This window comes from Acomys russatus, chromosome 3 (genome assembly GCF_903995435.1).
Source record: "Acomys russatus chromosome 3, mAcoRus1.1, whole genome shotgun sequence".
NCBI lineage: Eukaryota > Metazoa > Chordata > Mammalia > Rodentia > Muridae > Acomys > Acomys russatus.
In genome coordinates this window covers 38674076-38690631 of record NC_067139.1, presented here as the reverse complement: position 1 = coordinate 38690631, position 16556 = coordinate 38674076, and the positions used below count along the sequence as shown (strand labels likewise).

Sequence of the window (16556 nt, the reverse complement as noted above, 5' to 3'; positions counted from 1 at the left end):
GACCCCTTCTAGGAGTTGTAGCCCCCCCCTACACTACCCATCATCCCTCACTCCCCGAACCCAGTGACTCAATGATCAAAGGCTTTTGCTACTTGTGACAAGCCCCTAACTATACCTAGCCTTGAGCTCTGACCACCGGGGCTGCTGGCACAGTAGAGACCAACACCACAGGGGGCAGGCCTACTGGCATTCTCTCTTGGCACCTGCTTGAAAACTCTAGGATCTGAGCCAGGCCCGGGTCTCTGGGTGGCTCGGGACAGTAAACCTGTGTGGCCTGAGAAGTGTCCACAGGAAACAGAAAAGCAGCACCCTTCAGCAGGCTGTGCTCCCGCCTGGCCTCTCTAAGGCAAGGAGGTCTTGGTGTGCAAGTGCGTGAAGGCGGGCATTCTGTGGAGGGAGAGGTTAGCGGATGTGAGTGTGTGCGTGTGCGCGCGTGGCTCCAAGTGTGCGCCGCTGTGATCGCCATGGGTCTGGGGCGGGCGGCAGGGAGGGCTGGGAGATCTCCTCCCCCCACCACATTGAGAAATCTCAGTGAGTCACCGAATGGTTCTGCATATTAATGAGCTCGCTTTCCGAGAGGGCAGGAGCGAATTTAAAAGAGGCCAGGGTGGGCGGAGGGAGGCTGTGGGGAGATCGCAGCACCCAGCGCCAAGCGCAGCGCAGCACCGCGACAGACCGCAGGAGCACCCATCGACGGGCGCAGCAAGAGTGAGCGGAGCAGAGAGGCGTGCTCTAAGCCGAGAACAGAGCCGGGCGGCATCCCCCGGCCGTTGAACGCTCAGGCCAGCGCCCTCCCTGGGTCCCTGCTCCCCACTGCGCCCCTCCGGTCAGCATGAGGCTCCTGGCGGCTGCGCTGCTCCTGCTGCTCCTGGCGCTGTGCGCCTCGCGCGTGGACGGTGAGTGCTGCGAGGGCCCTCGGCCGCTGTCCTGTCCCGTCCTAGGGAGCCCAAGCACCACCTAATCATCCTGGAACCCCGGGAATCCCGGGAGGGCACCTTGAGCGGTCGCGAGAGAGTCGGAGAGCTCTCTGGCGACTCAGCAGCCCGGCCGCGCTCTCCCGCAGGGTCCAAGTGTAAGTGTTCCCGGAAGGGGCCCAAGATTCGCTACAGCGACGTGAAGAAGCTGGAAATGAAGCCAAAGTACCCACATTGCGAGGAGAAGATGGTTATGTGAGTTCTGCGGGAGCATGTCCCCGTGACGGGGCACAACCTGGGGCTGGGTCGGGCTGATAAGCCGTTCTCTTAGCCTTTGCCAAGGCCCTGGGAAGCAATTTATAATCGCCTGGCAAGTCTTCGGGACATTGCCAGTCTGGAAAGGGGAGGTCTCTGGCCGGTGCCTCTGTTCCTGTCCTTGATAGGATTCAAAGTGGCAGGCAAGGGTTTAACTGCGGGCCAGTGGTTCTGGTGCACCCACTTAGAACTTCTGCCCCAGATCCACTTGGGACGCACACCCAGCCTGTTGGGCGAGCTGTGCTGCCTTTCTCTTACAGAAGAGAGAACCAACTTTCCTTTCAGCGCCCCTTTTCAGTCTGGGGTCTGGCCACAGGGGTGGACACTTTGGGGTTCCCAGGACTTTCATTGTGAGAATTCTCCTGTATCTTTTGCCTAATGAGTCCGCGAATCTGAACAATGTTGGGGAAAGCGCTCTGCTGGGGTTAATGTGCCATGCCACCACTGCAGCCTGCTTGGTGGGGATGCCGGCGAAGTCTTAAAAACTGGGGCAGAGCAAGAACACTGAGTTTTCTTGCGCCTCAGCCTTCCCAATTAACCACTTGAAGCCAGCGCGGGCCGTTTCCCCATCAATACACTCTTGGCCAGGAAGGCAGCCCTTGGCAAAACAGCTCCCAAATATTTGCCATGGACCATTGGCCCCTCTTCCCCTCCCCCAGAAACAGGACACACTTTATTCTCAGTCTGGGCAAGTGCCTTCTACCGGCTGCCCTTACTCTGGCCCAAAGGCCTCCACGCAGTGTCTGTGAAGGAAGGGCACACCCCCACCGGCACCTCACAACCTCCACTCGCGGAAGTTGGGGAATTCAGAAAGCCACAGGGCCTGAGCTGACCCGAGTCATGAGCTTCCCAATTAACATCCTTATCCCTGCCCTAAGCTTTGCGGTCAAATAAAGGAAAACTACCCTTTTAGGTGTGGGCTGGCTCCGGGTTAAAAGGGCTATGGCAGGAGGCACAAGAACCTCAGAATTTCTAGTTTGGGGGCTCAAAATGTCAGAGAATAATCAGGGGGCCTCGTGTAAGTTGTCTTTGAGACCTTGCAGGGGACAAAAATAGTCTGGGATGCACCGGAAACTCAAAAGGACAGGCTCTTTTCCCCACTAAACTTCTCTGGGTGGACAGGCAAACTACAGGCAAGCAAGTGCATGAAGGGGCTTCATTTAGCCTTGGGGAAACTTGCAGGGGCCCCCTGAGACCAGCACCTTTCCCAGGCCTCTCTCCCACCCCCGTCTTTTGACGGGCCAGAGGCTCCTCTCTCCTTCTATCAGACAGGGGACCTGCCCTTTTTTTTTTTTTTTTTTTTTTTTTTTTTTGCCAAAACAGGTTTTTAGTCACAAAGGCTGAAGGCAAGTTTTCCAGTTCACCCTGAGTCATCCAGAGATCTCTGGGGGAAGGGGGGACTGGGGGGCTGCAGGTGTTAAGGTAAGTCAGTGTGTCCTTCAAGTGTCAGTGTGGCCTTGCAATCAAGATATGGGAAAGCCTCTTTTAAAATATGTATTTATTATTGGGGAGGGAGTAGGCTTGTCATGGCGCATGTGTGGAGATCAGAGGGCAACTTGCAGGAAGTGGTTACTCCTGCGTGTCCCAGGAACCAAACAGCCCAGGCTTGGTGGTGAGGACCTCCTCAGCCATCTTGCCAGCCCAAGTCCAAGCTCTTGAAGAACAATTTGCGTCATGTGTCCATGGAGTTATCATCCAAGTCATCAGCACCCCAGAACTGCTGCAGAATGAGATGCAGAATTTCTGACAGTTATTAGGTCTTGGATCCCAGATTCTGCGCCCTGCTGTGATTTTGCATAAACCCAGTATTCTAAGGAAGCTTGGAGCGCCTCTGTGGGGTGAGGGTGGGGGGCGGGGGACAGAACCCTTTTGTGCTCTCCCTGACCTTCAGACGTGGGGTGCTCAGGCTGCTCTCTGGCCTATGGAGAAGGGGTTTTTAACTGGAGTTTGCCACTCAGGGCAATGGCAGCGTTGTAGGTGCAGGGGAAATACAGCTGCTAGTTCCTGCAGGATGGTAGAGGTGCAGAGGGAGGGCCCCATGCTCAGAGCCTGCAAGGATCCACCTGTCCCCGGTGGAGCAGGATCCAGTTACCTGGCATTATCAGATGTCCGTCCTGGTCTTGGATGAGAAAGAACAGGCTCCTGATGCAGCGTTCTGTCCCCATTCTGCTGGCAAGACTCTTTTGGTCATGCCTACAGACTGGAAGACTGCATTCCCAGCAACCCTGCCCTCTTCTAGAATTTGGCCCATAAACCCTGATGCTTCACCTTGGGGCCAGGTGGGGAACAAGTTGAGCTCCCTCACTTTCCACTCTTCTTATTCTCACCTCCAACTACCCTCCTGCGACCCTCAGGAAGTCATCTCTCCACTTTGTATGGTCCAAGTGACCATACACTATTGTCTATCTCCTCCCCCCTCCCCTCCCTACTACCCCGTCTCCCCTCCCCTCTCGCCACCCCCACCCAGAAGTTTCCTCTAACTCCTACCCTTGGTCACCCTGGCTGAGAGAGACACTACAGACCATCTAGGACTGAGGTCGCACATGAAGTTTGTCTTTCTCCTGGCTGCCTCATCTCTCATGACTACTTAGTAAATAACAGTAGTCCCTGGACACATAGCATGGGCTGGGCACTCTGTTCCTTCAATAACCCTGTGACATAGGTCCTCTCGTTGTACCTATTTTACAGAGAGCAGACAGAGTCAGACAGGTTGCAAGGACTCATACTCAGCTGACTGTACTCAGTACAGCCCCCTGCTTCTCCCTTGCACAGCTGTTTGGAGCTTTGGCTGAGAGAGGCCCAGAGAAGAAAGATTTTTTTTTTTCTGCCCCCAAACAAGATAACTGCAACCTCATGCTGAAGCTTCAAGATGGCCCTTGCTCCAGGATCAGCAAATCCTCATCCCAGGGACAAGCTGTGGAGGGGTCGTGTGCTGGGGTCAAGGGTCAGAGACTATGGTATCAGCCCCTCTGTGCAGTTCCTCTGATCCAAGGATGGGGCTCAGCATGAGTATCTTCTAGCAGTGGCTCCCTCTACCTCTGGACCACTGGAAGAGCCCCCTGGTCATTGCTCCCCAAGAAATGCTATCCTGGGGGACAGCAGACTGCTGGGTGCTGTGGTGGGTAGGACTCCCAAGGCAAAGTTAAAGCCACTCACTGAACACAGGCTAACCCTGCCATGTCGGCTGAGACACAGAACACTGGGAAAGGCTAGCCAGGGATGGATGGGGGAGGGGGGAGCCCCTCGGTGCTCTGATGCTATAGGCTGTTATTTGGAGGCCTCAACGCTGTACCTCATTCTGCTCTGTTTCAGCATCACCACCAAGAGCATGTCCAGGTACAGGGGCCAGGAGCACTGCCTGCACCCTAAGCTGCAGAGCACCAAACGCTTCATCAAATGGTACAACGCCTGGAACGAGAAGCGCAGGTAGATCTCTTCTCACTCCCTCCCCCCTCCTCCCCCCTTTACCCCCTCCTCCTCCCCCACCCCTCCCCACCCAGGCTTGGCTACTGGCTGTCAGCTTTCAGGGCAGGAAGAGACTCACACACCATGTCATCTATTGACCTCACCTAATGTGTGACACCCACATAATAGCCACAGAAGTAGATACTCTGTCCCTACTTCCATACCCCCACTGATGGGGAACTCACTGCTCTACAAAGGAGGCTGAGGCACTCTGGCCAGCTGTGAGCACTGCAGGTGAACGAAAATTCTGCCTCATTCTAACTTTCATATTATAGGCTTTTTTTTTTTCAGATATTTTTAAAGACTTGCTTTTATTGTATGTATGCGGACGTTAAGCCTGCATGTATGTGTATCCCCTACATGCCTGGTGCCCAAGGATTTCAAAAAGGGCTCATCAGGCCCCATGCCACTGCAGTTGCAGGCAGTTGTGAGCTGCTGCGTGGCTGCCAGGAATCAAACACAGGCCCAACATGCTCCTAACTGTTGGGCCATCCTTCTGCCCCCTAACTTTCATACTATGGTCTTAATTGCTGTTCTTTAAGTCGCATAAGCTGAAATTGGCTGTGTGAGTGAGCACCTGGCATAGTTGTCCCTGTGAACTTTATGGGAGCGGGTATAACTCCTTAAGTGAGAGTTTATTAGGTATGCACTGATGACCAGGATGGCCCCTACCAGCCCAGTGATCTCCTCTCCAAAGTGCCCCATGCCTTGTACTTCCCTAACCCTGACTAGTTCCTTCTCAGACAGGTTCTGGAGGACACTTGGGTTCAGCCCTTTCAATTAAAGCCTGTTTACCCAAAAGGGCATCAGTTGAGATGATCAGTGCCTTGGACCAGACACCTTTGCTGATGGGTAATTTCCCGATCATCAAAAGGGTCTCCCTGGTTCTAATCCTGTCCTTGGAAGGAGAAGCCCCTTCCAGCTCCTTTGTACCAGGTCCTGGATAAGGCACTCCTCAAACCCCCAAGGCCTGTTATATCTTTACCTGCCTGCAAAGCAGAGCTGGAGGAGGACATATACTCAGGGGACCCCCAGGATCCCAGCACTTTGCCCTAAGAGGGGGAAACCAAGACCAGGTGGGGACAGGGTGTGATGGGCTTCACAGCACTGGGAGGAGAGGTCAGGGCAGGAGCCAGGCCCAGGTGTGGGGGTGTGGGTCCCTGCTGCTGTCTTTCCCAGCATGCAGCCTCGTGCTCCCCCAGCCTGTGCCTCCTGAGCAGCTCTCTTAGAGCTGACACCCCTGTTCACCTTCTGCACCTGAATCCTTTCTTGCTCCCTCCAAAACTGCCTCATCTACAATTGCCTGAAATAGAAAGTGGTGAGGTGAGCAACTATTTCCTATATTATCTGACGGGAACGAAGCCCTCTTGCTGGTCAGGGCATGCAGCTCGCATGACAAAAGCAGGGCCAGAGCTTGACCCACCTGGCCCGCCCCCTGCCACCTTCCTGGCCTGCCTGTGTCATCAAAAGCAGAGTGACCCCAGGGCCTGCTGACAGGCGGCTTGGAAAGTCTTGCTCAGACTATTGCAGACATTCAAGTCTTGTTTTCCTCCACCTGGGCTACCTGGGCTTTGAAGAGGAGGCACCTGGGTGGGGATCCTGTGGCTCCCCCAACCCCAGCTGTTTCTACTTTTACAAAATTGCTCTCCTGTGGGCTGTGAGGGCCTCTCTGGCTACCAGGCTTCTGCCAATTTGTTACAGCAAGAGCTCAGCACTTCGGGGTGGGGGGGGGGCTGTTTGCTTGTATATTTGTTTGTTGAGACAGGATCTTACATAAGCCCTGACTAGGATCAACTCAAACTCAAAGCAAAGGATAGCCTTGAACCCTGAATCCTAATCTGTCCACCCCCAAAGTGTTGGGGTCGCAGAGGTTACAGGCCTTTGTCACATTCTACTGAATTCATCTCTTTCTTAGAACATGGAGGAATTCTGGAACAGGAAACCGCCGTGCCTGTTCTATCCCTTTCTGTTCCTCCCTTGCAAAGGATTCAAAACCAACATAATGAATGTGATGAAGATAAGAGGACTGTTTAAAGTCTGAGAGAGAACAAATGTGCATGCTTGGTAGCTCAGAATGGAGGAAACAGGATGTATGGCAGGGCCATGCCCCTCCCTGGTCCCTGACACCAACCTGGCACCTTAGAGACCAGAATCTCTGGCTGTCACGAGAGGCAGCTACACGGAGCACCTTATTACATTCCTATTGTATTTGTATATCTGTGTGCGTGGTGGTATGCCATGGGAGTGCAGGTGCCTGAGGTGGCCAGAAAAGGGCTTTGGATCCTCTGGAGCTGGAGATATCGTGGTTTGTGCGCCCCTGACATGGGGTGCTAGGAACTGAGTTTGGGTCCCCTGGCAGAACAGTGACAGATCTTGGCCACCGACTCCCCAGCCCGCAGGCAGTTTATTTCAGTGCATGATTAGGCAGGGTCTCACTCAGAAATCTGGAGCAGTGATTGCAGTGTGATGTGCAGCCCAGCGCCAGGATTGCAGGTGTGAGCGGCCACACCCATCTGTGTGTAAGCTGTTGTGTTGGTTTCAACCACATGCTGAGAGCCATCTCTCCTCTCCTGGCCCCAGGCCTGGGAGAGGGTCCATCGATAATGCCACTCCACAACAGCTGTGCGCGGCCTGCACCTCGGCCTGAGCCGCTTACACCCATGTGTGTTGTGTCCTCTCTTCCCAGGGTCTACGAAGAATAGGGTGAACAGTCTCGGGAAGAAAAACTCCAGGCCAGTGAGAGACTTCAGCAGAGGACTTTGCAGATTAAAATAAAAGCCCTTTCTTTCTCACAAGCATAAGACAAATTATATACTGCTATGAAGCTCTTCTTACCAGGGTCAGTTTTTACATTTTATAGCTGTGTGTGAAAGGTTTCCAGATGTGAGACCCAGCCCTCCTGCACCCCAGACTTCATTACAAGTGGCTTTTTGCTGAAGGGGACGGGTGGGGGAGGGACGGGGCGGGGGGGGACCTCAAGCCTTTCCTTTTTAAAATAAGGGGTTTTGTATTTGTCCATATGTCACCACACATCTGAGCTTTATAAGCGCCTGGAAGGAACAATGAGTGTGGTTGAGGCGTTTCATTGCACCATTGCTCCAGCACAGGCCTGCAAAGCTTCCGCTCAGAGGGCCTGGCGCCTCGGCACAGCTGCCACGGGCTCACCTGGGCTTATGACTGGTCAGAGTTTTCGGTGTGACTCCACAGTGGCCCCTGTTGCAGGGCAATTGGGAGCGGGTTCTTCGGCATACATCTGTGCCTGGAGGAACTCAGTCTAGTTACCAGAGCAAGCTTCACACCTCCCCCTCCCCATCCCACCCCCCTGCAGTACCCCCAACCCAGCTCATTCCTGGGCTCTGGCATGGCCAGGCAAGTGAGCCTTAAAGGAGCTGGGTCTTCCTTCCAACCTTAGGATTTCTGAAAGGCTCCCTGCTTTGGTAGATGACACTGCCGAAGCATAGAAAAGTTCCCAACAGTGTGAGGAAACCACCTGGGGAGAAAACAGAAAGACTCAGGAATGGGTGTATGCAACACACTGCCAGAGCTACACGTCCTAGTGTTGAGGGGGGTGCCAGCAAAGCTTTGTCTCTTCCCCTCACCCCAACAGAAAGCACACTGCCCCTCAGTGCGTATGCAAAGAGTATGGTCCTCGATCTCCTGTGTACATACCCAGCGTGCCCTGCTGCACGCTGTCCTACAGTAGAAGCCGCGCTGTACGGCTGTGTATCTGCTATGTAAATGCTGAGAAACCATGAGTGCTGCATGCAAGTTTCATGTTCTTTCTAAGATGAAAAAGGAAGTAATAAAATATATTTGAAGTTACCAAAATTCTGGACTCCTGGGCTTTTATACACACACACACACACACACACACACACACACACACACACACACACACATACACACACACAAACACTGTGTCGAATTAAGCCAGATGATATAAAATGTTTGCTGAGTCCTAAAGAAATAGGGACAAATGTGTTGGGAAAGAAAATCAGTGTTTCACAAATATCTGTCTATGTGCAATGTGTGGGGCTCTCTCTCTCTCTAGAAGCATGAATGAGGCCAGGCCTGGGGGCTAATGCTACCTGCTCCCCCCAGCAGCAGGTTGTTGGAAGCATGCGGGTGAGGGCTTGTGGGGCTGGAGAGGCAAGGAAGGCAAAGATGCCTTTGGGCTGGCCCACAGCTCTGAGACCCCCAGTGGAGGAGCAGTGGTTCAACTGAGAGGCCAAGGCACTGGACTGTGTGGCAGCGGCCAAGGAGGGCAACGCTGTGGTCCTGATTCTGCTTCTGGGAAAGCTAGTGAGTGCAGAGCACACCGGTGGTGTTTCTGGGGACTGGGTGATGGAGATAAAAAACTGAGAAGGTTTCAGATGGTGACCCAGTGTCTTACTGAGCGTAGCTCAGGTCAGCCCCATTTGTCCTCTACTCTCGATGCTCCCTAGACTAGGAACCTGGAGCCTCACCCCTTCATGTCTGCAGATGATTTCCTGGCACTGACTCTGCTCTCACAAAGACACACAGCAAGTCCCCTCTGCTAGGGTGAACCATAGGTGATGCTTGGACCCTTGCTATCCATGCTTCCTCTCCAAGGCTCCAAGGCTCATGGGTGACCAGGCACATTGAGGACTAGCAAGATTAAGAAAGTTGCCCAGGTGCCCAGGGCCCTCACTATCACTCTCCAGTGGCTAGATAGACACCTTCCTGCTTCGAGGTAGGAACCATGAATTCCCCCACCCCTCCTGTCCCTTTCCCTCATTACAGACAGCATACCAACCCTAGCCTGATGCCAGAGTCACCACCTAGAGCAGGGACAGCAAGGCCGGGCTCCACCTCTCAAGGGTCCCAAAGCCCATTTGGTCCTGGTGTGTTACCAATAGGACCTCGTAAGTGAGGACCCTGTTGTAAAAGCAGCCTATAGAAAGAGCCCTGCTGCTACCCCCATTGAAACTGAGAGCGTGGGGTTTCAGACACTCACAATGTTCTGAGTTCTAGACTCATGCCCTTTCACACACTCCTCTACATACCACACACCCTCTCCTCACCTTTGCTCCTGAAGGGCTTGTCCTGGTCAACTAGACTCTGGTTAGAACCGACTACACGGTTGGTTTGCTTGCTCCCTGTTCAAATGAACCTTTAGGTAAAAATAATTAATTTGCTACGTATTTTAAATAGGGTAGTTTGAATGTTCTCAGCACAAGCAAATGGTTAAGGTTTGAGGCACTGGGTATGCTAATTACCTGATCTGATTATTATGCACGGTGCCCATGTATGGGAATATCACACTGTACTACATGAATATGTACAATTCATTTCTGTCAATTTAAAAAGTCTTTGAGTGACAAAAAAAAAAAAAAAAAAAAAATGGCAAATTTCAAGATGGCAACAGCTGAGCATTAAATCCAGCATGGGTCCTTCCCAAACAGGCCCAGGGCAAGTCACTCATTGTAAGCTCAAGAGGCCTCCTGTCTCCAGCGTCAGCTTCAACACCCATCTGGATGATTCACCGGCCTCGAATTACTACAGAATTTGCTCTGTAATGCAGCAGTTTTGAATGTCTAATAGGATGTGTCTCAGAGGCCATTTAAAACCTCCCCAAACCTATGAAGGTGCAAGGTACAATGTTCGCTCCTTATCCGTGAGGACTCAATGCCGTCATGAAGGCCTGAAGCCGAGGGCACTGCTGAGCCCCATACACGCTATACACACTATGTTATTCCCGTGCAGACAAGCCTGAAGGAAAGATTAACTTATAAACTGGGTACAATAAAAGACAAAAACTCGCCCCCTATAGATTAACAACCTCGGTGTAACATCATTTCCTTACTTAGGGATCTAGAGTTAGACTGGAGGTGGAGCTCGGGAGCAGAGCTCCTGTTGCTACTTGCAAGGCCTTGTGTTTGATTATCAACAACACAAGCCAACAAAAAGCTCACCTGTCAGCTATAACCAGAGCCTCAGCGGTCAGCTCGGCACGGACCAGGGGCCTTCTGGGAAGAGGGAACCACAACAGGAGGAGAACTGCCCTCTGGCCATGCCGGGGAGGCTCCATCTTAATTGCCGATCGATGTAGTAGACCACTCTTCGAGTTGCCGTCCCGAGGCGGGTAGGTCTAAGCTGGCTAAGAAAGGTAACTAAGCAAGCGCTGGGCAGTGAGCTGGGAAGCTGTGCCTCTATGGTTCCCACTTCAACTTCCTGCTGCCAGGTTCCTCCTTTCCTTCTGGCAGTGACGGCTGTAACCAGTGAGCTAAAACAAATGCTTTGCTCCCTGAGTTGCCTTGGGTCATGGCATTTATGATCGCATCAGAGAATCAAACTAGGACATGACCTCGTTCGTTCAGCTTTTCCTTGGCTCATACCAATCATCGTGGCTTTGCACTGTAGGGTCATTACTGTCCAAAATAAGAATTTATCACACAAGCACCACAACACTGCAATGGCCGATCTGATGACCAAAACAGCTACCAATGAATGGAAGGGCAGAGCATGCCACGTGGAAACGCTGCACAAAAGGGCAGTTCGTGTCCCTCAACGACAGACATAGCAGGAAGCAGAAAGATTTCATCATGCTCTTAAAATGGCCTACAATCTAAGATATCATTCATTTCTGGAATTTTCTACCTAATATTTTTGGGCATGACCAACTACAGTTAACCAAATATTGGGTACTTAAGGGCACTGAAGGTGACACCACAGTGAAGGAGCCTGCTGTCCTGAGACAAGACTGGTTAGCTATTAGCATTCTGGCCTCAGGACCCTTAAGAAGCATTCCCTCTGGGAGCACTGAGCAGCCACTGTGTGTAGAACTCTGAGTGCAACCCTGAGTAGGGCCCTAACTGCTCCTCCACCCCACTCCCCAGCTTGAGCTGCAGGAGACAGGGAATTCCCACAGTGAGAGTAGTTTGAAAACCAAAGTGAGGGGCATGGCTCGGTAAAAGGAGAGCCAGCACCCTTCCCTTGTGACTGCCGTTGATGTGAATTCAAACTGGACTTCAGGAAGAAAAAGAAACAGGGAAAAGGCTCAGCGCTGGAGGGCAGATTAAACAAACAGGCTGAGCACACAGTAGGGCAGCAGTCTTAGGTGACCTCAAGGTGTGTTATTAATGCTTGCCGTGAGGTCCAGCATAGGTTCCAATCTCTTAGAATGTAAGAGATATTTTCCTAATCGCCACAGTGAGGGACAGGTTAGTCCTGGTCCCTTGGAGGCAGAATTCATTTCTTCATGGGTCCAGTCCCTGTTGTCCTCACCAGGCCATTGCTATGTCCCCACATGCTGAGCTGGATGCTGGCGATGTCCTGCTGCCTGTGAAATCAGGTGCTGAATTGCGTGTTGGTCTGATACCGCACCACAGGGTCACACAGCAGGCTCTGGGGGGCAGTGGTTCTCAACCTGTGGTTCAAGATTCCCTTTCACAGGAGCCACCTACGACCACTGAAAAACACAGATATTTACGTTATGATTGATAACAGTAGCAAAATTACAGCTGTGAAGTAGCAACAGAAATAATTTTATGGCTAGGGGGTCACCACAGCATGAGGACCTGTGTTAAAAGGTCACAGCATCAGGAAGGTTGAGAGCCCCTGCTCTAGGGACACCTCCAAAGCAATGCCTGGTCCCAGGTTCACAGGGGACCCCAACCCAGACTTCTGTCAGTCCTTGAAACTGCCCACTGAAAACAAGTTGTTACCAAGTAACAAAAAAGCAGTGTTCCCGTCCCTGCTCCGATGGTGCCAAGACAGATTAGCAAAGACAGGTTAACAAAGGCCAAGGGGCTGATGTCAGAATGCTGGGGACTCAGAAGAGGACCAGGACACCAAGAAAACAGTGACAATCCCAAACGGTTTTCTCACTTTCCAGGCACATCCCCCTGCTTCCTCCACAAGAGGTTATTCTAAGGGTATCAAAGAGCCTGTGGGCCCTCCACTGTCTCTAAGGCTGCCTAAAAGAGGTGACAATAGAGATTAGTGTGGTAAGTGCTTATCGTGAGCCAGACCCTGTGCTGATGGCCTTATAGCCCCCCTATCCCATCTCCCCTCACCCCACCCCCACCCACCACACCCATCAGGGCTCCTAGGGTAGCTCTATGTCACAGATAAGGAAAGGCAGACTCAGTGAGGCCTGGGTGTCAGCCATCTTTAGACACTCCATATGGTGTATTAGCTGATTTTCTGTTGCTGTGGTAAAACACTGTGACCAAAAGGAAGTTGGGGAGGAAAAGGTTTGTTTAGCCTATCCTTGCACATCATAGTCCATCACTGAAGGAAGTCATGGCAGGAACCTAAAGGCAGGAACCTGGAGGCAGGAACCTAAAGGCAAGACCCTAAAGGCAGGAGCACAGGCCATGTAAGAGTGCTACTTACTGGCTTGCTCAGCCTGCTTTTTATACAACTCAGAACCACTGTCCCAGGCATGGCACTACCCCACTGTGGGCTGTGCCAGCTCACCAATCATTAATCAAGAAAATGCTCTACAAACTTGCCTACAAACAATTTGGTGGAAGCATTTTCTCAGTTGTGAGGTTCCTCTTCCCCAATAACCCTAGCTTGTGTCAAGTTGACAAAAACAAATAAAACAAAACAAAAACCCTAATTAGCACAGGAAGAAAAAGTTTATTTTGGCTTGTGGTTTCAGAGAGATAAAAATTGGCCTGGGGGAGGGGGTTGCTGGAGAGTTGGCTCAGAGTTTAAGAGCACTGGCTATTCTTCCAAAGGTTCTGAGTTCAAGTCCCAGCAACCACATGGTGGCTCACAACCATCTATAATGAGATCTAGTGCCCTCTTCTGGCCTGCAGGTTCACATGCAGGCAAAATACTGTATAAATAATAAATTAATAAATCTTTTTTTTTTTTTTAATCAATCATGGTCAGGAGGCTGGGCAGCAGGAGCAGGAAGCTGGGATCACATCCTCAATCAGACAGGAGAGGAAAGTGGATGGTATGAGGCTATGAACAAATTCTCAAAGCCCACCCCAGTGACTGCTTCCCACAGCAAGGTTGCACCACCTCCCCCAAACAATGCTACCAACTGGGGACCCTCGTCCTCAGACCATGAGGACCCTAAGACTCACCCATCCAGATCCTGGAGAAGCTGACCCACATCCTTCCACCCCTGGACCTGTCCCTGGGTCCATGTGACTCCCCCATCTTGCCTTAACCCCCACTCCACAGCTCAAGGGCTCTGCAGGGCAGAAGTGCTGTTGAGGGAACACCCAACCGCCTAACTCACTCTCCTTTTGACCAGATTCTAAAGCAAACTCACAGAACTTCTGTCCTGGAAACTGGGCTAAGAAGAGATTCAGTACTGAGACCGAACACTACCGTTTCTCTCACACTGCACTCCAGTAGTTCCGCCCACACACTACTTGCTCATCTGCCCAATATCTGCTTGTGTGGCCTGACCCTTCTCCTACAAGCTGTAAAGCATTCAATCAGCTAAACAGCTAAACACAAGCACCTTCATAAACACATCTCCATCACCTGGTTGTAGTCTGGGAAGTCAGTCCCTCACCTCGCATTCTGGAGACGGTGTGAGAGCGCCACCTGGTGTTAACCTAATAGATTGCATGTTTCTGGGCAGCCTGGAGTTGGCACCATAGGAAGGGGAAGGGGAAAGGCAACATGGCTTCCGGTTCCTTACTTTGTTCATCATGAAACCCAAAGGAGGATATTCCCTCGATGCAAAACGCATCTCTGAGAACTAATGAGGGGCCTGTGTAACAACCCAGGCAAAAGCACAGCCCTGGAAGTTGGGCAGAGACACCTGGGCTCAAAACCTGGTGCAGCCATTTTCAATCTATGCAGCTTTGGTCAAACTATGTTCCTGGATGGTAACTCTGTTTCTCTAATAGTTAAAGAGGAAGTTTAACAGAGAACCTAACTGAGATCAAAGCTGGAACAAGGATGCAATCACAGCAGAAAAACAGCCTCACAGGACCAAGATCTGTGGTGAACTCCAGATCCATCAGCCAGTTATTCCTACCTTGCTAGAGCCAAGGTATTCTCTTTTTTCTAAGACAAATCATTCTCGTTTGCCTCTCTCTGAGAGGTGCAATCAGAAAGATTGGAGGAAGGAGAAACAGAAGGAAGAGGGAAAAGAGGAGAAAAGGGGCAGGGGAGGAGGAGGGGGAGAAGGGGAAGGAGGGGGACGGAGGGGAGAGGGAGGGCAACCACTGGGTCTGGTGGCACATACTTGTCCTGCCAGCTATTTGCAAGGCTGAAGCAGGAGGATCACTGTGGTCACCCTGGCCACCCATGAGTTGAAGATTAGCCTAGGAACATATGGAGACCACACCCCCCAGGCCCCAGGAGAGGAAAAGAGTAAGGTCAAGTAGTAGAAAACAAATGATTGTTACATTAACTTTGCAGTGGCCAATGAGGTTTTGCAAAACAAATAAATTCCATGTAACCAAACTTGAAAAGGTACACAGTGTGACAAGGTTGAAAGCAGTGGGCCTCAGTCTGATGGATTATAACCCAAAACAGGCACAGGAGAAAGAGTTCTGTGTTGGGAGGGGTTTTGTTTTGTTTTTGCTCAACACGACACAAGTTAGAGTCACCTGGTGTCTTTGCTGGTGTTCTGTTGCTGTGAAGAGACACCATGCCCTTATAAAGCCACTCTGATAAAGAAAAACATTTAATTTGGCCTTGATTATAGGTTCAGAGGGTTGGTCCATTACTATGGCATGAAGCACAGTGACATGCAGGCAGATGTGGTGCTGGAAAAGGAGCTGAGAGTTCTACATCTGTGGATTGTCAGGAAGGGAGGGGGGGTGGAGGCTGGGCCTGGCTTTGAGCATCTGAAACCTCAAAGCCTGCCTCCTGTGACACGCTTCCTCTAAAAAGACCAAACCTACTAATGGTGCCACTCCATAGGAGCCTGAGGGAGTAGCAAACCAATGACTGGCCCAACCTGAGACCCAGCACATGGGAGAGAGCCAACCCCTGACACTATTACGAGTACTCTGCTGTGCTCACAGACAGGAGCCTAGCATAACTGTCTTCTGAGAGGCTTCATCCTGCAGCTGATGGAAACAGCTGTGTGATGTTTGACCCACAGCCAAATAATGGGATGAGCTTGGGGCGTTTTGTGGAAAAGTTGGAGGAAGGATTGAGGGACAAGGAGTCAACGGCACTAGCCTCGGCCCATGGGGCTCACAGAGACTGAACCACCAACCAAAAAGCATGCATGGACTGAACCTAGACCCCTACACATAAGTAACAGATGCACAGCATGGTCATCATGTAGGTCCCCCTAACAATAGGAGGAGGGGCTATCTGACTCTGCTGCCTCCCTTTAGATCCCATCTCCCTAGCTGGGCTGCCTTGTCTGGCCTCAGTGCGAGAGGATGTGCTTAGTCCTGCTGTGACCCGAGGGGCTAGGGTGGGTTGGTACCCCACAGGGCCCCCCTTTATCAGAGAAGAAGTGGGGATGGAGGGAGGGGCATGTGGGCAGGAAAGAGAGGGGGAAGGGGGCTGGGATCAGGCTGTAAAGTGATTTTTAAAAACACATAACTGACACAAGAAGAAACCAATCATTCAAGGTATATAAGTTACAAAGACATGTGTTCTCAATTTCACTTTTTTATAGCCAAATAAAATTCAACAAAAAACAAGCCAAATGAACAACAACAACAACAAAACAAAAAACAAAAAAACAAACAAAAAAAAAAACCCACAACAACTGGGAAGAGGGAACCTCAATACTGAAAATGCCCCCATCAAATTGGCCCATGGGAAAGGCTAGCCTATTATGGGTGTACACCTGAACAAGGAATTCTCGGGTCTATAAGAATGCGAACTGAGCAAGCCATGAGGAGTAAGCCAGTAAGCAGCACTTCCCATGGCCTCTGCTTCAGCTCCTGC

General features: G+C 51.5%; 1 protein-coding gene across 1 annotated transcript; it reads left to right on the top strand.

The window, feature by feature from the left end:
• The first annotated feature begins 605 nt into the window (after window positions 1-605).
• On the top strand, window positions 606-7489 carry Cxcl14 (C-X-C motif chemokine ligand 14). The gene is made up of 4 exons (XM_051172395.1): window positions 606-896; window positions 1064-1169; window positions 4542-4655; window positions 7381-7489. The coding sequence occupies exons 1-4, from the start codon at window positions 833-835 to the stop codon at window positions 7394-7396; spliced, it is 300 nt and encodes a 99-aa protein (XP_051028352.1). The 5' UTR covers window positions 606-832; the 3' UTR covers window positions 7397-7489.
• Window positions 7490-16556: the final 9067 nt, after the last annotated feature.

Bases quoted from the DNA above. Each gene is read 5' to 3' on its own strand.
- Cxcl14 (XM_051172395.1), top strand. From the start codon at position 833: ATGAGGCTCCTGGCGGCTGCGCTGCTCCTGCTGCTCCTGGCGCTGTGC. The intron at 897-1,063 runs GTGAGTGCTGCG...GCTCTCCCGCAG, and splicing joins GTGCGCCTCGCGCGTGGACG to GGTCCAAGTGTAAGTGTTCC. The intron at 1,170-4,541 runs GTGAGTTCTGCG...GCTCTGTTTCAG, and splicing joins TGCGAGGAGAAGATGGTTAT to CATCACCACCAAGAGCATGT.